This window comes from Ranitomeya imitator, chromosome 5, assembly GCF_032444005.1.
Source record: "Ranitomeya imitator isolate aRanImi1 chromosome 5, aRanImi1.pri, whole genome shotgun sequence".
Lineage (NCBI taxonomy): Eukaryota > Metazoa > Chordata > Amphibia > Anura > Dendrobatidae > Ranitomeya > Ranitomeya imitator.
In genome coordinates, this window is record NC_091286.1 from 363,460,294 (window position 1) to 363,483,459 (window position 23,166).

The 23,166-nt window shown below is 43.6% G+C and overlaps 1 protein-coding gene across 33 annotated transcripts in view; it reads right to left on the bottom strand.

Moving 5' to 3' along the window:
* The window catches only part of RIMS1 (regulating synaptic membrane exocytosis 1), a 540,636-nt gene extending 526,240 nt beyond the window's left edge, over positions 1–14,396 (bottom strand). For 28 of the 33 annotated variants that reach the window (XM_069726603.1, XM_069726584.1, XM_069726577.1 and 25 more), the window contains exon 1: positions 14,004–14,360. In XM_069726603.1, coding sequence (XP_069582704.1) covers positions 14,004–14,167 — 164 coding nt within the window. In that variant the 5' untranslated portion in view covers positions 14,168–14,360. Of the gene's footprint in view, positions 1–14,003 lie in introns of all 33 variants that reach the window. The other 5 variants (XM_069726579.1, XM_069726574.1, XM_069726596.1 and 2 more) reach the window with 4 other exon arrangements.
* Positions 14,397–23,166: the final 8,770 nt, after the last annotated feature.

Below are 23,166 nucleotides of genomic sequence, written 5' to 3' on the forward strand. Positions count from 1 at the left end.
CGCCAGTCCAAATATTTTCAGTGCGGTCTTAAGTCACCGGCAGCTACTAACCTATGTCTTTCTTTGAAGCGCAATAGCGTTTCAGAGTTAAATATACCTTGCTGAATTAATACAGCCAGTGCCTGATACATGCTGCCAGCAGATTGGGCAACATGCATCAGCTGAAGGGTTCACTTTAAAATAAACTGTGAAGGCGGAGTCTCATACAGATCAGTGTGCGGCTCACAGCCCTGAATAGCTCATTTACATATAAGAAAAATATGGATTTCTCTGGAATAAGACATCGGATCGCAAATATAAAGGTATCATTTTATCTAGCTTCCTATGATCTGCATGCCCATATAGACGGCATAGGAGCGTGGACCCTACAGACAGAATCCCTTTAAAGCTATGTTCACAATATAGATTTTTTTTTCACAGATTGTGGTCAGAAGCCGCAGTAGAAATTACGGTACATATGTTTTATAATGTGATTTTGGTACGTTTTCATGTTTGGTTTTTGATGATGATCCATTTTGATCTCAATGGGTAAAAGCTGTGGTAAAACACTGAAAGAACTGATATACTGTGGTTTTTATAACAAACAGCACAAGTAAAATAAAAAAAATGGAAGGAAAAAAAATGCCCTTCAAAAGTATCATTCATTTTGCTGCTGCTGTAAAACCAGGGCTGTGGAGTCGGTAAGCCAAACTCCGACTCCTCAATTTCCCTGATTCCACAGCACCGCCTCACTACTGAGCACTGCTGACATTTATAGGACATTTCACAACTTTCCCAAATTCTTCTGAAAAAATTACAACAGATACTGCATTACACTACTGAACCCAATTTATTATATATTTTAGAAACCGGAGCTTGTCCATTCTATACAGACTCCACCAAACTGGACACCAACTCCGACTTCACAGCCCTGTATAAAATGCAAGAAAAAATTCAGAGAACATTCACATAAAAAACTGAACACGTGAACATGCCCTAAAATGGTTTTCGACCACTTTGTTATTTATGACTTATCCTTTGGATAAGTCATCAATATCAGATTTGTGGTGGTCCAGAACTGAACACCCACACTGACTGAATGTGTGCTGAGCCTGGTTATACACAGTGTATGGCGAGGATCACCTGCGCTCCATCACGCTGCTTAGTGGCTGCTGACAAGTACTGCAGATCATCTGCTCTTCAAATTATCTAAAGTGTTCTGCTCCATGCACCGTTTACCTCTGGCCTCTCTTGTAACTGCAAACAGCAGAATAGTAGGGGTGCCGGCAGGGCTGTGGAGTCGGTAAGCCAAACCACCGACTCAGACTCTGACTCAGACTCCTCAATTTCCCTGACTCCCCAGCACTGCCTCACTACTGAGCATGTGCATAAAGTGCAGAACAGAATCATCTCATCTACGACCCCACCACACTGCCTCACTACTGAGCATGTGCATAAAGTGCAGCACAGATTCATCTCATCTACGACCCCACAGCACTGCCTCACTACTGAGCATGTGCATAAAGTGCAGCACAGATTCATCTCCACTAAAACCCGAGATCCTTAGATCAGGAACAGAACAGACATTTATAGGACATTTCATAACTTTCCCAAATTATTATGAAAACATTTACAGCACATCCGGCACTGAACTTATGAACCCAATTTATTATATATTTTAGGTCCATTTTATACTGACTCCAAGTCTGACTCCACCGGCATGGGTGCCAGGTTTTATACTCCCACCAATCTAATATTGATGACTTATCCTAAGGATAGGTTATCATTCTCACACTGGTGGAAAACCCCTTTAAATGTCTTGCTTAGCTCTTATTAGTTTATGGCAGCCATCTCATCATATACAGCAAATTGATTATTTAAACTACAGGATCACCCGTGAATTGCCAGGATGGCCACCTATCCATGCCTTGTTGATAAATGTTGCTACAGGTCTTAAACTCTCCAAAAGCCCTCAACTCTCTTCTTCATCCAAAATCAGGCTCTCTCCGTTCTCTTAAACAAAGCTAATTTCACTTCCTCCTTATCGCAGCCAGAACATTGATCCTTAGATTAGGGAAGAGCACTCATTCTCCATTAATTACAGACTGGTTCAGAGAAATCCTTCCCCTGCTGCGCATGGAGGGGCTGGTGACCGAAGCGAAGGCGATGCAGGAGGAACACACAGTTATTGGGCAGACTGGACAGCCCGTGCGGCTTCTCCAACACACAGATTCCACGTAAAGTGACTGAACCTCTCTTGTTGATCTCTTCACTAACCCACACCCCTGCGCCCTTCCTTATAACCCATGCCAGTACCCTAATTCACATCTAACCCCCCCCACAGAGACTACGTGCTATCATACTGCAGGTTTTACAATCCACTTTCTCTTTTTGAAGGCTCTGTTTATCGATATTTGCTTTACAGTACTATCTTCTATATCCTCTCCTTTTATATATTCTTTTGTGCACATGTAAACAAATTTCATTATTAATGACTATTAAAGGGAATGTTGAAAATGGAACCTGATCTGCAAGCGGGTGTTGTAGAGGAGACTAAGTTTATCAGAATTAGATACATTTTCAGGGAAAGCTTCCAGGAAAATTTGCAATTTATTAATTGAAATCCTGTGTTTTTATACATATCAGTCTAATGGGTGGTCCTACTCAGTGATTGACAGTTTACCCTCTATAACACTATGCAGAGATAGCTGTCAATCACTGAGTAGGACCACCCACTCAACTGATATACGGTATATACAGTACAGACAAAAAGTTTGGACACACCTTCTCATTTAAAGATTTTTCTGTATTTTCATGACTATGAAAATTGTAAATTCACACTGAAGGCATCAAAACTATGAATTAACACATGTGGAATTATATACTTAACAAAAAAGTGTGAAACAAGAGAATGCCAAGAGTGTGCAAAGCAGTCATCAAAGCAAAAGGTGGCTACTTTCAAGAACCTAGAATATAAGACATAATTTCAGTTGTTTCACACTTTTTTGTTAAGTATATAATTCCACATGTGTTAATTCATAGTTTGATTGCCTTCAGTGTGAATGTACAATTTTCAAAGTCATGAAAATACAGAAAAATCTTTAAATGAGGTGTGTCCAAACTTTTGGTCTGTACTGTACATAAAATGCCCACACATCAGACTATGCTGCCCACACATCAGACTATGCTGCCCACACATCAGACTATGCTGCCACAGATCAGACTATGCTGTCCACAGACCAGACTATGCTGTCCACAGACCAGACTATGCTGTCCACAGACCAGACTATGCTGTCCACAGACCAGACTATGCTGTCCACAGATCAGACTATGCTGTCCACAGATCAGACTATGCTGCCCACAGATCAGATTATGCTGCCCACAGATCAGACTATGCTGTCCACAGATCAGACTATGCTGTCCACAGATCAGACTAGGCGGCCCACAGATCAGACTATACTAATCACGTATCATACTATGCTGTCCACAGATCATACTATGCTGTCCACAGATCATACTATGCTGTCCACAGATCAGACTATGCTGCCACAGATCAGACTATGCTGTCCGCAGATCAGACTATGCTGTCCGCAGATCAGACTATGCTGTCCGCAGATCAGACTATGCTGTCCGCAGATCAGACTATGCTGTCCACAGATCAGACTATGCTGTCCGCAGATCAGACTATGCTGTCCGCAGATCAGACTATGCTGTCCGCAGATCAGACTATGCTGCCCGCAGATCAGACTATGCTGTTCGCAGATCAGACTATGCTGTCCGCAGATCAGACTATGCTGCCCCCAGACCAGACTATGCTGTCCACAGATCATACTATGCTGTCCACAAATCAGACAATGCTGTCCACAGATCACACTATGCTGTCCACAGATCAGACTATGCAGCCCACAGATCAGACTAGGCGGCCCACAGATCAGACTATGCTGTCCGCAGATCAGACTATGCTGTCATACTGCAGGTTTTACAATCCACTTTCTCTTTTTGAAGGCTCTGTTTATCGATATTTGCTTTACAGTACTATCTTCTATATCCTCTCCTTTTATATATTCTTTTGTGCACATGTAAACAAATTTCATTATTAATGACTATTAAAGGGAATGTTGAAAATGGAACCTGATCTGCAAGCGGGTGTTGTAGAGGAGACTAAGTTTATCAGAATTAGATACATTTTCAGGGAAAGCTTCCAGGAAAATTTGCAATTTATTAATTGAAATCCTGTGTTTTTATACATATCAGTCTAATGGGTGGTCCTACTCAGTGATTGACAGTTTACCCTCTATAACACTATGCAGAGATAGCTGTCAATCACTGAGTAGGACCACCCACTCAACTGATATACGGTATATACAGTACAGACAAAAAGTTTGGACACACCTTCTCATTTAAAGATTTTTCTGTATTTTCATGACTATGAAAATTGTAAATTCACACTGAAGGCATCAAAACTATGAATTAACACATGTGGAATTATATACTTAACAAAAAAGTGTGAAACAAGAGAATGCCAAGAGTGTGCAAAGCAGTCATCAAAGCAAAAGGTGGCTACTTTCAAGAACCTAGAATATAAGACATAATTTCAGTTGTTTCACACTTTTTTGTTAAGTATATAATTCCACATGTGTTAATTCATAGTTTGATTGCCTTCAGTGTGAATGTACAATTTTCAAAGTCATGAAAATACAGAAAAATCTTTAAATGAGGTGTGTCCAAACTTTTGGTCTGTACTGTACATAAAATGCCCACACATCAGACTATGCTGCCCACACATCAGACTATGCTGCCCACACATCAGACTATGCTGCCACAGATCAGACTATGCTGTCCACAGACCAGACTATGCTGTCCACAGACCAGACTATGCTGTCCACAGACCAGACTATGCTGTCCACAGACCAGACTATGCTGTCCACAGATCAGACTATGCTGTCCACAGATCAGACTATGCTGCCCACAGATCAGATTATGCTGCCCACAGATCAGACTATGCTGTCCACAGATCAGACTATGCTGTCCACAGATCAGACTAGGCGGCCCACAGATCAGACTATACTAATCACGTATCATACTATGCTGTCCACAGATCATACTATGCTGTCCACAGATCATACTATGCTGTCCACAGATCAGACTATGCTGCCACAGATCAGACTATGCTGTCCGCAGATCAGACTATGCTGTCCGCAGATCAGACTATGCTGTCCGCAGATCAGACTATGCTGTCCGCAGATCAGACTATGCTGTCCACAGATCAGACTATGCTGTCCGCAGATCAGACTATGCTGTCCGCAGATCAGACTATGCTGTCCGCAGATCAGACTATGCTGCCCGCAGATCAGACTATGCTGTTCGCAGATCAGACTATGCTGTCCGCAGATCAGACTATGCTGCCCCCAGACCAGACTATGCTGTCCACAGATCATACTATGCTGTCCACAAATCAGACAATGCTGTCCACAGATCACACTATGCTGTCCACAGATCAGACTATGCAGCCCACAGATCAGACTAGGCGGCCCACAGATCAGACTATGCTGTCCGCAGATCAGACTATGCTGTCCGCAGATCAGACTATGCTGTCCCCAGATCAGACTATGCTGTCCACAGATCAGACTATGCTGTCCGCAGATCAGACTATGCTGTCCGCAGATCAGACTATGCGGCCGCAGATCAGACTATGCGGCCGCAGATCAGACTATGCTGTTCACAGATCAGACTATGCTGCCCACAGATCAGACTATGCTGTCCACAGATCAGACTATGCTGTCCACAGATCAGACTATGCTGTCCACAGATCAGACTATGCTGTCCACAGATCAGACAATGCTGTCCACAGATCAGACAATGCTGTCCACAGATCAGACTATGCTGTCCACAGATCAGACTATGCTGCCCACAGATCAGACTATGCTGCCCACAGATCAGACTATGCTGTCCACAGATCAGACTATGCTGTCCACAGATCAGACTATGCTGCCCACAGATCAGACTATGCTGTCCACAGATCAGACTAGGCGGCCCACAGATCAGACTATGCTGTCCGCAGATCAGACTATGCTGTCCGCAGATCAGACTATGCTGTCCCCAGATCAGACTATGCTGTCCACAGATCAGACTATGCTGTCCGCAGATCAGACTATGCTGTCCGCAGATCAGACTATGCGGCCGCAGATCAGACTATGCTGTTCACAGATCAGACTATGCTGCCCACAGATCAGACTATGCTGTCCACAGATCAGACTATGCTGTCCACAGATCAGACTATGCTGTCCACAGATCAGACTATGCTGCCCACAGATCAGACTATGCTGCCCACAGATCAGACTATGCTGCCCACAGATCAGACTATGCTGTCCGCAGATCAGACTATGCTGTCCGCAGATCAGACTATGCTGTCCCCAGATCAGACTTTGCTGCCCACAGATCAGACTATGCTGCCCACAGATCAGACTATGCTGTCCACAGATCAGACTATGCTGTCCACAGATCAGACTATGCTGCCCACAGATCAGACTATGCTGTCCACAGATCAGACTAGGGGGCCCACAGATCAGACTATGCTGTCCGCAGATCAGACTATGCTGTCCGCAGATCAGACTATGCTGTCCCCAGATCAGACTATGCTGTCCACAGATCAGACTATGCTGTCCGCAGATCAGACTATGCTGTCCGCAGATCAGACTATGCGGCCGCAGATCAGACTATGCTGTCCACAGATCAGACTATGCGGCCACAGATCAGACTATGCTGTCCGCAGATCAGACTATGCTGTCCGCAGATCAGACTATGCTGTCCGCAGATCAGACTATGCTGTCCGCAGATCAGACTATGCTGTCCGCAGATCAGACTATGCTGTCCGCAGATCAGACTATGCTGTCCGCAGATCAGACTATGCTGTCCGCAGATCAGACTATGCTGTCCGCAGATCAGACTATGCTGTCCGCAGATCAGACTATGCTGTCCGCAGATCAGACTATGCTGTCCGCAGATCAGACTATGCTGTCCGCAGATCAGACTATGCTGTCCGCAGATCAGACTATGCTGTCCGCAGATCAGACTATGCGGCCACAGATCAGACTATGCTGCCCGCAGATCAGACTATGCTGTTCCCAGATCAGACTATGCTGCCCACAGATCAGAATATGCTGTTCACAGATCAGACTATGCTGTCCACAGATCAGACTATGCTGTCCACAGATCAGACTATGCTGTCCACAGATCAGACTATGCTGCCCACAGATCAGACTATGCTGCCCACAGATCAGACTATGCTGCCCGCAGATCAGACTATGCTGTTCACAGATCAGACTATGCTGTCCACAGATCAGACTATGCTGTCCACAGATCACACTATGCTGTCCACAGATCAGACTATGCTGCCCACAGATCAGACTATGCTGTCCGCAGGTCAGACTATGCGGCCACAGATCAGACTATGCTGCCCACAGATCAGACTATGCTGCCCACAGATCAGACTATGCTGCCCACAGATCAGACTATGCTGCCCGCAGATCAGACTATGCTGTTCACAGATCAGACTATGCTGCCCACAGATCAGACTATGCTGTCCACAGATCAGACTATGCTGTCCACAGATCAGACTATGCTGCCCACAGATCAGACTACGCTGTTCACAGATCAGACTACGCTGTTCACAGATCAGACTATGCTGTTCACAGATCAGACTATGCTGTCACAGATCAGACTATGCTGCCTCAGATCAGACTATGCTGTTCACAGATAAGACTATGCTGTCCACAGATCATACTGTGCTGCCCACAGATTAGACTATGGTGTCCACATATCATATGATGCTGTCCACAGATCAGACGATGCTGCCCACAGATCAGACTGCACGTGATAGGTTATTTGTAATTATATTTTACAACTTTTTTTCACTAATTTCCTCAAATTTTCTAGACTTTATTTTTATGTCTGCTTGTAAGCTTTTCCCTAATAAAGCTACAAATCAGTACGCTACAGGACCACGGAGAGTGCATAGATATGTAGACAGGACCATGGTCAGCTCCTGAAAGTTAACCCTAAAGGAACAGTGGTTGTTTGCACAATTACTCTACCTAGTGGTAATATTGATGCCATTACTGCTGTGTGCTGAGCAGATCTAAAGATATGTAATATAACTAACACAGAAGAAAGAAATGACTAGACCAACTGCAATTTTCTTCCAATAAGAGATAACATTGTGCATTTATGGGTTGTCTGATTTCTTGCAAGGAAAAATGCTGACCATTTTGAAAATGTAGTCACCTGTGAACCTTCAAGGTAATGGACATCTAACCTCACATTGCTAAGGAGGAACCTTATATTTGTGGTTCTAGGACTTATCCTTGGAGAACTGGTTAGGCACGGACAACAAAAATGATGTTCCCTTAACAGCTGAGTAAATCACATGTCTAATGGGCTGGCGTTTGTTAGGGCTATAATATTTTGGGAGGGCAACGATCAAACCAATGAATATAATGGCATCGATGTATTTAGAATGGATGTTAGGAAAACTTCTTGTGGATAAAGCACTCATCAAATATTGTAAGCTCGCAATTCGATGCTGAATATGTGAGAGGCAACCTCAGGCTGAATTCACAAACTCAGTTTTGGTGTAGATGTCTGAGCCAAACACATGGTAACACAAAACCCATTCTTAATTAAAATAAAGACACAAAACCTCAAGTTGGAAATCAATGGCCGTGGTGTTTATTTAGGTTGACATGAAATAAATTAATTGAATATTACCAATAAATATCTTAATAAATAAATACCAAGAATTTCATAAATTAATTAAATAACACCAATAAATAACTGAAACAATCCACCCAATAGTTGGGCGATTTTACCCTCAAATAAACAACCACGACAAGGAAAGGAACACAACAAAATAGGGAGGGCGGGTGGGATCTTCTCTCTTCATAAACGATATGAGGAAAACTGAGGTAAACCTGCCTATTTATAGACAAGATTTTTCCCGGTCTTTTACAGCTGACCAATGAGAAGGCATAAAAAGAGCGCCAACAAAAAAACCAGAAATAACCAGCTCGTGTTACCACAGCTTTACTCATTACTCATTTAACCCTAAAAATTCATAACAGAAACCAACCAATATAACAGCAAAGTGATAATTAAACTAATAAATGAAAAGTAAACTGTAGGGTCTGTGTTCCCATGAGACCTCCCCGCATACTTGGCTTCAGGGGAGGACTTCCAGTAGCGCATCCAAAAAGATAGACTTCCTATTTCTCATCTGATTAGCCTTAACTGCATCACAAGCTGCATGTGTAAATCCAGCCTAGTTTTTATTTTCAAGGTTTTTCAAAGAAGACCTTACACCATGTTATGCAAAACTAACTTAAAGAGGATATCTGGGAATTAAGAAAAAACCCTGCGCCGGTCACTGACCGCTCCTGCCAGAGATTCTACTCCCTGTCAACAGAATTGATGTTTGTTTTCCTGTTGACAAGGCGGGACTACTGGTGTCAAGCTGATTGGCAGGCGTGTCCCGATGCCTAATTGGGGAAAGTAGACACCAGTAATCCTGCCCTGTCAACAGGAAGAGAACCTGCTGCTCTATTGACAGAGAGCAGCTGAATCTCTAGAAGGAGCGGTCAATGACCGGCTTGGGTACAACAGACAGGTAGTTACCTCTATTAGCAACAACATGCTTTTTTTAAAAGTCCTAGATATCCCCTAGTTTCTTTGACTATGTTCACATCTCTTACTTAGTTTGGAGATATCTGCCCCCGTCTATTGAGGCCAGTTAGTAAAGGCACTGGGAGCTTTCCTGTGCATACCCCATACACGTAGTAAAAGCAGTGGGGGAGAGAGTGTCCTACTTGGTAAGAAAAGATGAAGGCCAACCTGAAGGAGGGACCCAAACTTCACTGTCTGCGGATTTCTGCACACTGTAATTCAATGGAGCTATTCTGCAGCTTTCCCGCGCTCATTTTGTGGCAATATTAAACATGATATGGATTTTAAAACCCACAGGGCCTTCATTATTCCTAACAGGTTATTTTCCAATCATGTGAAAGGGGTAAATAGGACCTAAATCATCTGTGGAATATCAGAAAATGGTTTCAGGATTTCGGAGCAGAATCTGCTCCTAACACCTGACACAAGCGTGTGAACATGGCTTCAGGCTCTCTATGAAAATAGTGACATCCCAGAGTCTTACTAATAAGCTTCTCATTTCAGCTCTTCTTGGGATCACTATGCAGTGCCGTAACCAAATTTGGGTTTTTCACGCACAATTTAGCAAGTTACAAAACTAGAGACTTTAGGAGTCAAGTATCACACGGTAGAGGACAGTTTATAGAGGTTGTCTAAACCCTACATTTGTACATACATGGGAAACATTCACTCATGAATGACAGATGAGCCACGGCTGTCAGAGCAGTAGCAGCGTTTTCTTAGCATCTTTATGACAACCTATACCCTTGCGTCCTAGTAGGAGTTCCTAAAAACAGGAAACATTTATTTTACTTTTTATAACATTAGGTGAGAATGGATATTCTAACATAGGTGGGCCACTCTTACTAAGATCTAAAGATGTACATAAGATGGCTTTTCCATTTCTATATGGGCGATGTCATCATGACATACAATATTCCTATATGGGGCCGCTGCATGGCACACCACGTCAGAATTGTGACATCTGAATGTGTGCACCATGCTCTTGTTGCGGGCGACAGTTCTAGTTTTATGTCCTCTGGACTTGAAGTCCCATCTGTACTGGGAGAGATAAAGGGGTTCTCCACTACTAGGACAGCCCCTTTTTAAACTAAATGTTCAGCCCCAATAATAAAGCCGCACTCGCGGTCCTGGGGCTGTGATGCGGTGGAATGACACGTGATGTAGTGGACAACCCCTTTAACTGCTGTGTGGTTTGGGTGGGGATACAAGCCATTTAAGATCCTGAAATCCTGCTGTCCACTGCCCGTTATAATCTGACCTGCTTCTGTGTAACTTGCCTTGCTACTCTACCTGTGGACAGTCCTTATTTTTTACCTCGCCATGCTTTTTAACTCATTCTTTATGATTTTGGCCCTACATCTACCTAATGATTCTGACCCGGCTACCTGACTATTCTCTTGCCCAGGTTCGCTCCTCCAGATAGTAGCTCTTCCTCGGAAGCAATACAGTTGGCCCCGTTTTAACTCCAAATTCCTGTATAGGAGTTAAAGGGTGAAGGCCGATGTTCCTGTGGAACCTGCCAGATGGGGCGGCTTGCCCCAAGTCTGTCCGAGGTAGCCTTTGAAGCCTATGACAGAATTTTCCGACATGTGGCATCTACATGGCATACAACTTCACAATTAAAAGAATGCTACCCTAAGCATGATATGCTGATAGGGCGTGGAATAAATCTGCCCATATGCAGCCTACATAACGATGCCTGCAAATAGAGCCTTTCCCAAACATGTCACCTAAAGGAATCTGTCACATTAAAAATGTAGTCTAAAGAAAGGAGTGTGAGCAAATTTATAGGGAGAGAAAAATATGGAATTTATTGATCTTAAAAGGTGTTTTTCTCACCATAGGAGTCCAGTGGGGGGTCCTACTCAGTAACTGACAGCTTATCTTAATATTCCTACTCATGCAGAAGGCAATGAATGAGTGAGACCACCTGCTGCACTCCAGTGGTCAGAAAGACCAGAGGTTTAGCTCAATAAACTACAAATTCTTCTGTAAACTATTTATCAATCTATTCTGTTCAATCATTTCTGTAAGTACGGAGATGGGGGGCTCAAGTCGCTGTTGCTGGACTTCAGATATTTCTTGTGGCGTTACCTTATTGAGATCAGTTCGCTAGTAATGAAGATGTCCCAAATGTAGGTGTTAATATTTCAGAAATGAATCTGGGAATGACAAGAAGCTGGACAGCCATATTGGCAATTTCATGTCATCTTTTAATACATGGGCCCAGAATGGCACGTGTGACAATCTTCCTGGCACACCGGAAGAAAAAGCCAAACCTCTTATGCCAAATCTTCTGCTTGGCAGGATAAGAAACGTATCCCCCATGATGGTGTCATTTCTAGGAGGGCAAAGATGAGCGCAAGGCATCCAGGGCACAACTGCACCACGACCACTTTCCTAGCGCCCACCTTACCACAACCACAATCTTATACTAAGTGACTGTACCCATTGACTTTTTTTTCCCTGATATGTAGGACCCATGACAGAACCCCCCAAAAAATCAAGGTATACTACTATAACACTGTGCTTGAAGTGTGGAGGAATGTATATTGCCATCGTCTTATTGGTGCCTTGGCACAAAATTTCCCAGAAATTAGCAGCACAAATGGGTCCCACTGACAAAAAGGTCCACCACTGCTGAACTATGGAAACACAGAGGTGGTCTAACAGAACTGATCAGTATACTGATCCCATGGATCTATGGGACTGTTAGGGGAGATTCACACACTGAGTATTATACTGGAGGAAATCCACAGCAATCTGCCTGTGTGCAATCCTACAGAGAAGGGGAGCAATCCACCGACATGCTACAGATATAAGAATCCTCCTCCACATGGCTCCTATTGTGATCTGCTGTGGATTTCACAGGTATCCTGTGTGTGGTACCACCGAGGAATGAACGCACAAGACAAATGGAATACCTCTGCATAATGCCCCATCCCAATGGATTTGTGTCTTCCTATGTCATCATGGCATGGTGGTATAAGCAAATATGGCCAAGGCAATAAATAATGCCACTATTATATCACTATCATTAATGTGCTTGATGGGTGAAGAACAGAAGAACCTAGATAATGATATCTGTGATGCCACATTACCAGGCTACCAACTATTAAACGACTGCCACACCCACCGGTGACTACATGGCCATCCATGCTGTATGTCACATATAGCCATCTCATCCACAAGAGCCTGACCACCCTAATCCTAAACCCAGCTACGTACCCTACACCAGCTCCCTGAAGGGACTTAGCTCAGATTTCTCAGTATGATGTGAACAGGTTAATAATTCCCTATATGATGTTGCCGTTTGACCAACTGATGGAGATGCATTATTTTGTCATTTTACCAACATATTTTTTTTTAATAGTAAACCAATGGTCATTCATGGTCTCCTGCTACCTGCTCCAAACCATCCAGGGCCAACTGTGGTCACCAAGTTCTAGCTCAGCAGTGGTGGACAATTCCTGGCATGGTTGTACACGATACCCGGTGATATACGTGTATTAAAAGGAAGACATGGCTGGCGAAAACACGATCCAAGCCCTCCGAATGCAAACGGATTGTGTTTTATGACAGTTATGAAGATGCAGGGCCCAGATAAGGAAACACCAGGGATTAATGGCACACCAACAATGCCAGATCATTGCACCCATTCAATCTGCTGAGCCTAGGATGTGGTCGAAAATAGACGTGATAAATATATATATTCTGATGTATGGAGCATTTGACAATGTGGACGACACTTATCCCACCCGACACTCAGTCCTTCAGTGGAGATGGGGCACACCAGCCATAAATGACCGATTAAGATGGCTACAGCTTGCCTTGTCAATAAGATGGAAACACTTTTACACCATCAGAAAATGCAACCACACCCCACGTTGTCCCCAGACCAGCGAGTCAAGAGCTCCCAGGAAGGAGTCAGCAGCCCACTACCCCGCCATCAGCCGGGGGCATCACTGAGACATAGATGACCAGGGTAGGCTTACGGGTAACCCACCCTACATGTGATGGCATCATGAGTGCCGCTGGGCAGGTGAGGTGCATATGTGACGGCCCGGCCTGTGGCCATTCACCCAGGACAGCTCTCCTGCAGGCCACAGATCTGCCCAGTGCAATGCTACACCTCACCCATCTGTAGGCAGTGCGGTGAGTGACAGCTGTGCTACCTGTCAGTGGATGGAGATGCCAGCATGCAGGCGCACACAGCGTCTCCATTCCTGGGCATCCCCATCAGAGCCCCCCACCTGAGTGCCAGACCCTGGGCAGGCAGCAGTGGATGGATGTGATGTCCTTACTTGAGCATGGCCTCTTCCTTCTCCTCCTCCTCCTTCTGTCGGTTCATCACTGCCATGATCGTGTTCCTCTCGTCCTCGGTCAGATGGCTGAGATCGGGCAGGTCTGGCATCGGGGGAGGCACTATGGGTGGCCGGGGGCCTCTGGGCCCCATAGAAGAAGACATGGTGTGGGCACAGAGGGCGGGAGGAGCTGCCACCTTCAGCCTTCAGCAGCTCTCACATCCCCCGCAGCGCCCGGCCGGAGAGGCTGGTCCCCCAGGTGTCACACAGCTGGAGGCGTCGTCCCCGGGGAGCGGGAGCAGCGCTGCCGTCCTGCCGTCCCGGTGCCGCCGCCGCCGCTGACATCCAGGCTGATGTGGGAGTGGAGGAGGGAAGGGAACACAAGCTGTTAACACTGGGCTGTGGGGGAGGGGCGGATGACTGCATCCCTCCCTGGCAAGGCAGCGGCAGCATCCCTCCTCATCCTCCTTCCTGGCAGCAGGCATCATATGACGTCCTGTCATCAGCTATATATATGGTGCTGCATGTGTGATTACCTGCAGATCATCACACATTACCAGCTGCACCCTGCCATAGTGTGTGGCTGCTACCGATAACAGTGTAATGCCCAGGTGCTGCCCAGCCCATCAATATGGAGCGGCTGGCGGGATTGGGTGAGGATGGCACTGATGTTGGGTGCCAATAGATCCCAAGGTATGCGGAGAGGTCAGGAAAAGGTGCAGGGCTAAATCCGCTACTGAAGCCAGTCCTTGTTGGGACTATACATATACACCCATGGTCACTCTGACAGTGCTAATTAAAGGGGTTGTTTAGATTCTCCTTTTTTAAAATCCCTTTAATTTTTTTTTTTTGCATGGTGCTTCAAAAGTTCAGCGAGGACAGTTAGACTGATTACCGCATCGCCACAAGTACAGGGGGTCAGTAGGCAGATTGTAGTGGCACACTGTAGTACTTGTTTCTGTCAGTATATCCCACGTCCCCGGCCTCCTGAGAGACGTATGCCATGTGTTTACCTCCCTCATCACCTTGAATGGCTGGAGAAGAACCACTAGTAGTAATAAATAATAGTTTTATATATATAGCGCCAACGTACTCCGCAGCACTTCACGATGAGGGCATGTACAGACTATAAAGACATTACAGAGGACGACATAGTTACAGGAGGAGTGAGGGCGATGCTTGTGAGCTGAGGTGCTTCCACATTGTGTCCTGTGTCCCCAGCAAAACGGTCCAGACGCATGCGCTGACGGCCATTGACTGTAATGGTGACGGTAGAGCGAACGTGCACACGGCAAAGCATTATTTTCAGGAGTATACACCTGCAGGAGGCGGACACCCAGGCGTTGTAGACTGCACCTCCTGTAGGCGCACACTCTCGAAAAAAATGCTCGGGACTGAGGAGAGCTCGCGTTCGCTCATCGGTCACCATTACAGTCAATGGCTCCGAAGGCGCATGTGTCCGGACTCCGTTTTACAGAGGGATTTCTGACGTATGCTCAACGCAGACACAGAAATGTGAAAGCTCCCTTACAATTTATAAGGGCTGTTCATTTTGTAAAAGGTCATCTTTTTGATACGTCTATATGGTTAACACACTGCATCAAGTCATAGACTATAAAGTTGAGGTCTAATAATCTGACAATTTCTGTAAAAATATTATACATTTACTAATGATAATGTGTGCAAACTGTAAAGTGCTGCGGAATATGTTAGCGCTATATAAAAATAAAGATTATTATTATTATAATGCAATATTTATACACAAAGAAGGAGAATTAAAGGGGTTGTCCAGTGAAAACAAGTTATGACCTGTCTGGTGGAGGTCCGACAGCTTGGACCTGCACCAATCCGCAGTATGGGGAATTTTTATCACTGTTACTAAATAGAATGCATGGCGGAGTTCAACATTTTGTGCTGTCCCGGGAGCTGGACCTCCACCAACTAAAGATAACTTGCTTTCACCGGACAGCTCCCTTCAGGCTACGTTCCCACAATGAGCTTTTGGTGAGTTTTTGATGTTGCGGACTTTCTGCACCATTTCGATTAGATAACTTGTGTTTTTTCATTACGTTTTTTAGTGGTTTTGTACATTTGTTTTTATCACGTTTTTGACTCTTGCGTTTTTGTCTCTTCTTGGTAGGTCGAGCTTTATACAAAACTATTACATTTGGCTTTGACAAAACTTTATTGATACAGTCATGTGTGGATTACATGGATTTTTGTTGCACTTCTGCTGCGGAAAAGCAATAAAAACACAAGTGCATTTTTTGCCTGAGGATTTTATGCATCTAATGCAATTTTATGGGAAAGTCTGCCCATAAGGCTGGGGTCACACTTGCGTGTGTAATGCGAGAAACTTGCGCATCAATAACCGGCACTGCCGCCGGCACTCTGGACTGGAGCTCCGGTCCCAACTGTTGGCGGCAGAGCTGGGTATTGATGCGAGAGACACACGTGATTTTCTCGCATTACACGCGGAAGTGTGACCACGGCCTAAATCTCAGTGTGCTCGCAACAGAAATTGACATGTTGCGGATTTGAAACACACACCGCAAGTCAGTTTACTCTGAGTAAATAAGAAGCATTGAGACATGAAATTACTATACATCCCATCCGTTTTTGTTTCAATCAATTTTATTTGGGGAAATATTACAATATCAAGGAAGAGGAAAAGATTATATGCGACAACATAACATGAGTTGAAATTCAACATATACAATACAGTTGTGCTTAAAAGTTTACATACCCTAGCAGAATTTTTGCTTCCTTGACCTTTTTTTCAGAGAATATGAATGATACCAAAACGTTTTCTCAACTCACGGTTAGTGGTTGGGTGAAGCCATTTACTGTCAAACTACTGTGTTTTCTCTTTTTAAATCAAAATGACAACTCAAAACATCCAAATGACCCTGATCAAAAGTTCACATACCCCATTTCTTAATACCGTGTATTGCCCCCTCTAACATCAATGACAGCTTGAAGTTTTTTTTTGGTAGTTGTGGATGAGGTTCTTTATTTTCTCAGATGGTAAAGCTGTCCAGTCGTCTTGGCAAAATGCCTCCAGTTCCTGTAAATTCTTGGTCTGTCTAGCATGAACTGTGCACTTGAGATCTCCCCAGTGTGACTTAATGATATTGAGGTCAGTAGACTGAGATGGCCACTCCAGGACCTTCAATTTGTTCTGCTGTAGCCAATGACAGGTCGACTTAGCCTTGTGTTTTGTGTCGTCATGTTGGAATGTCCAAGTACGTCCCATGCACAGCTTACGGCTGATGAGTGCAAATTTGCCTCCAGTATTTGCTGATAACGTGCTGCATTCATCTTTCCTTCCACTTGGACCAAGTTTCCTGTGCCTTTGTAGTTCACACATTCCCCAAAACATCAACGATCCATCTCCGTGCTTTACAGTAGTAATGGTGTTCTTTTCATCATAGACCTTGTTGACCTCTCTCCAAATGTAACTATATGGTTGTGGCGAAAAAGTTCAATTTTGGTCTGCTCACTCTAAATTACCTTGTTCTAGAAATTTTAAGGCTTTTCTCTGTGCTGTTTTGTCTATTGTAAGTGAGATACTTTGTGGCATTTGCGCAGTAATGGCTTTCTTCTGGTAAATCGACCATGCAGCCCATTTTTTTTCCAAGCGCCTCCTTATTGTCCTTCTTGAAACAGCCACACCACTAGATTTCAGAGAGAGTCCAGTATTTCAGCTAATGTTATTTGTGGGTTTTTCTTTGCATCCTGAACAATTTTCCAGGCAGTTGTGGACGAAATGTTTGTTGGTCTATTTGACCGTGGTTTTACAGAGTACCTGATTATCCATTTGTTAATCACAATTTGAACGCTGCTGACTGGTGAGGATGTTACCTTTAGTAGCCATTCAAACCCATTTGTGTTAACTTCTATGCATGTCCTCAGGCCAAAATCACCAGGGTATGTAAACTTTTGACCAGGGTCATTTGGATGTTTTGGGTTGTCATTATGATTTAAAAAGAGAAAACACAGTAGTTTGACAATAAATGGCTTCACCCAACCCCTACATATGAATGGAGAAAAAGTTTTGGTGTTATCATTCATATTATCTGAAAAAAGGCCACGAAAGCAAAAATTCTGTAAGGGTCTGTAAACTTTTGAGTTTAAGTGTAAGATCTTTTACTGGGGTATATATCGATCAACCAAATTAAGCCTCTGTGACAGGACAGGGGTGTTAGGTTACTTCCATGCCATAGTCATAATTTCATGAGCACAAATGAGTAGAAATGTAAAAAAAAACAACCTCTTGTGTGTGTTTGAGACAATGGTGTCTAATATTCCTAGAAAACAGGTTTGATGGGATAACACTGTTGGGAACTCAGATGGCGTATTCAGAAACCAATTAATAGTGGTCCAAAACAAGGGGATCCAATTACAGGACACCACAACATGCTGAAAAGTTCCCTGTTCTGACTGACACCAAAGCACAAATCATTACTGGAAATACCTAGGTTTTTATCCTGGTAAGAGTGTAATATAAATTAGCACTAAACTGAAAAAATAATCAGCAACATCCCCCCAGACATCTTCAGAAAGATCCAGAATGCTATCCTTTCATTTGTGGTGTGCTTTTATAAGTGAAACTGGGCCAGCAAACTGAAAAAGAGTATATATTGGTGAGGGGCTTAGATAAATCTGAAGTAAGAAGCATGGATTCAAGAGAAGAACCTTCTAAGAACATTCCAACCAACCACATTTTCACTGGATAAAAAGTTGTACATTTTGGAAGAGCCTAGGTTTAGGTATATGGTATAACGCTTACATTTCTTGGAAAAAGTAAATGTAGATTGATTAGGAAATCATTAAGTTATTTGATTCTATAAATGGCCCAGAAAGGCGTAACATCAGAAGTTATAAAAGTGTGTAAGGTTTTAATTAAACCACAGTGGGGTTTTAGGGAATGCTGAAACTGACACATTGCCCAATATGAAACAGACCGATTTCCAGACCAATGTCACAACTCTATAAGGGCGCTATTGGAGTGTCTTTAAGAGACTTGTAAAGGAGAAGGTCAGGCCTTCCTATGAGCTGCATAGGGCACCAAAAACCACAGTTGCCACATTACTAAAGTCTACATCAAGCCACCAATTTGTGTACACTAGCTGTGCCTCCAGGAAATAGAGAAGCATATTAAGGGCAGCTTATCCACCCCCGTCCTTAGGGAATGAGTCCTGCCAGAAAAAATGACGCGTAAATGAATAGGGAAATTATGGTATAGAGGAATTTAGGTAGGAAGATCTTTTTAAAACTATTGATATGGCCTAAGAAAGCTAGGGATAGTGAAGACTCGGCTTTAAACTTTTGTTTCACTGTTTCAGGAGAGGATCCAATGCCATAGAGGAGAACCCCTAAAACAAAAATGGATCGAAACACCCAGCGTCCAGTTTAGAGCTGTAGAGGTCAGAGTAGAAGTCTTTAAACACTTGATTAACCGTGAGAGGAGATATAATATGTGCCCCCACAGTCCCGTATTTCCCATGTCCCAATCTGAAACACAGGAGAACAGGGTTTTCTGAGCATGCTAGGTATGCAAACATCTTACCATTTTATCCACATTGCAAAAATTGCAACTTCGATGTAAAAAAATATTTTCTTGGCACACTCTTTTAGTAACAAGAGGTGCTCCCTTTGTAGGTGCATCCACTGCTGCTTGATGGAGTCTTATGGGCTATCAGCATAAGCATGTTACGTATCCAACAAGTTTTTCCCCAGCGATACCTCCTGTTGTTTGATATCTCACCTACTGTATAAGAAGCTAAAGCGCTGTCAAAGGCAATGATTTAATAATTAGAATTGAAACACTCCTGAAATAGTTGGAATATGTGGTGTGATAGCATTTGGCAATCCAGTCTCTTTTCAGGATCAATGCTTTTTGACCTGTCATGTGGGTTTCTTGAGGACAAATATCATTTGGTGAGTTCAACTTAACAAAATACAGGACCAAAGTTGTTTTTTTTTAAATTGGAGTTAAGGCATGAGTCATTCCAGGCCATTACTTTAATTCTTTCATGCCATGACAATTTTCCATTTTTTCGTTTTCTTCTTTTCTTTCCCTTCTTCATAAGTTTTTGGTATTTTGCAGGACGAGTTGTACTTTTGAATGACACCATTTATTTTACCATATAGTGTACTTGAAAATGAGAAAAAAATTACAAGAACAGTGAAACTGCAAAAAAAAGCTCAATTCCCCAATAGTTTTTTTTTTTATTTATGTCTACTATATACAGTAGGCACACTGATCTGGCAATATGATTCCCCAGGTCAGTACGAGTATGCACATACAAAACAAATAGTTTATTTTGTATTTAAGTGGTGACCAAAAATTCTGAAATTTGAATGAAAAAGAGTTTTTGTGTTTGTCTCCATTTTCCAAGAACCGTAGCGTTTTCATTTTTCATTTTGGATGATGGCTTATTTTTTTCGCCCTTATCTGTCATTTTTATTGCTACAATTTTGGGGTAGATATGATGTTTTGATCACCTTATCAATGTCGCAGCTGCCCAAAAAAATTAATTCTTATGTCTTAATTTTTTTCTCATTACGCTGTTTACCGATCTGATTAATTTACTGTATATCTTCATAGATTGGACATTACTGAACTCAGTGATACCAAATATGTGAATTTTTATTGTTTTATTTTTTTTATGGGGCAAAAAGGGGGTGCTTTGAACTTGTGTTTTTTATTTTTTTTTCAGATTTTTTATAACTTTTTATTCCCACTTTTTACTACATTTAACAGTCCCTTTAGGAGACTATAATCTTCGATCGTCTGATATCCTGTCCTTTACATAGCAGTACTTCATCACTGCTATGTATAGCAGAAATCCTGATATATTATGAATGCCTGTCACCAGCTGGCGTTCACGGGACTATCATAATGATAGACACAGGAGTCTTCTGCAGACCCCCAGCTATCATGACAACCCATTGGTACCAACCAATCACGTGACAGGGGCTCCAATGGATGAGATTTGTGATGAGTTTTCAGCTGGTATGTTAAATTCCACTGTTGGAGCAGGACAGTGGGCGTTAACTAGATAACAGTCACAGATGGAGCTCCAATCAACACTGTTGAATGCATATGACAGCTGAGTAAGTCAGCTGTTATGTGCTAGGAAAGATGCAGGCTCAGCACCGGAGCCTGCATCAAGGTCAATGACATGACATATGATGTTGTAACACCAGTGTTGGCGCCTCTGCATGATGCCTCCCTCTCCCCCTGGCATGGATGCTGTCTTACTCACTGCTCCAGTCGCTCACTGGCTCCAGCCATGGATCCTGTGTCTTGGGACCTGCACATGCCATGCAGGTCTCCTGGCAGCACTCTTAGGGCGCGTCTGCGCACCCTGTCTCCTAAAGGGTGTAGCACAAATAAGTAAGAAACAGCCGCACTCGCGTGTTTGGTTTTTTCAAATGCAGAGGAGTAATTTATTATTTTCACCACAGTGATAAAGCGAAGCTGAGGTCACCACAATAGTATAGAGGTACTGAGGTAACGTTTCGGCCCCGCTGTGGGCCTTTGTCAAACCTCACTTGTTGTAGAAAAAGAGTGGAAGATACCCCAAGAGTATGGGACAAATAGTAGCGTAAGGCAGGCTCCAGGGTAGAGCGAACGGCGTATATGCAGAGAAAATGTAGGTCAGGGAAGGGGGAGCGCTCACAGTCCGTGCTGCGGGTCCGGTGTGCTGGTGTCACTGTGGTGATGTGTCCTAAAGGGTGTAGTGCATGCACTCTTGATTTGTCCCCAGCCAATATCTGGCAGATGCTAGGTACTTGAGGCACCTTCCCCTGTAGGGAGTCGCCTGAGCAACAATTGTCCTAGTCTGTCTGCAAGCTGCTAGAATTTTGTTAGGTCTCTGTACCTGTACAGTTTATCTGTACCAGTATTACTTTGTCTGAATCAGTACCTGAACCTGAAACCGCACCTGCAGTACCTGAACCTGAAACAGATCTGGTGGTACCTGATCCTGAAGCTACACCTGGGGTGTGTGAACCTGAAACCACTTGGGCGGTACCCGAATCTGTAAACGCTCCGACAGTGCCTGATCCTGAAGCTGTACCTCCATTACCGGAACCAGAAACCGCTTTAGCGGTACCTGAATCTGAAACTGCACCTGCATTATCTGAACCAGAAACCACTCCAGCGGTACCTGAACCAGGATCCGTGCTTGAAACCCATATTATCTATACCAGCACCAGTGTCGGTTGCATCTGAACCAGCTGTAATATTTGTTCCTTCAGAATCCGGTCCTGTCTTAGACTCTGAGTCCGTGTCTACACTCCTGACCCTTGAGGTCAGCTGTCACGGTACCAGGATTTGTCCTGGAGTAGCACCTGGCATCCACCTGTGGCTCAAGTCTAACCCCACCATCAGGGGCTCTATTGAAAACCAAAGTGTTCACTTAGAAGGAAGAAAAAATGTAAACAGCACTCCAGAGTAAATGGATGAGGTGCATGAGTAAGGTTTCAATCTGTACCAGTAGTTGTAGTAGTGAATCTCAGCACTCACACAGATGTGTTGCAAAACAAAGTTAATTTATTTACAGTGAATCGGTCCATAGATCAACAGCTATTAGATAATGTTTTGGTCCGCTATGTAGTTGAGATGGAATGAGTAGTCACTGTATACCGACTGACAATGGTAAGAGGTAAGTCTGCACTGAGGTATAGTAGCATAAAGCTGTCTGACTGGCTTTCAGCCAACATATCTCAGTGAAGACTTACCTCTTACCATATTCAGTCCGTATAAGTGTCTATCCCATTGAGTATTTTACTACTCTCATTCCACCTCAACTACACAGCATTATCTGATGAAGATCCATGCAGACCGAAACATTATCTGCTAGCTGTTGATCTATGGACTGATCCACTGTAAATAAATTCATTTTGTTTCGCAACCCATCTGTGACACTCATATTTAAGTCACATGCTGCCCATTTGCTTGTGATCCTCCTTGAGATGGTTCTACTCCTTCATTGGAGTCCAGCTGTGTTTAATTAAACTGATAAGACTTGATTTGGAAAGGCACACACCTGTCTATATAAGACCTCACAGCTCACAGTGCATGTCAGACCAAATGAGAATCATGAGGTCAAAGGAACTGGCCAAGAAGCTCATTGACAGAATTGTGGCA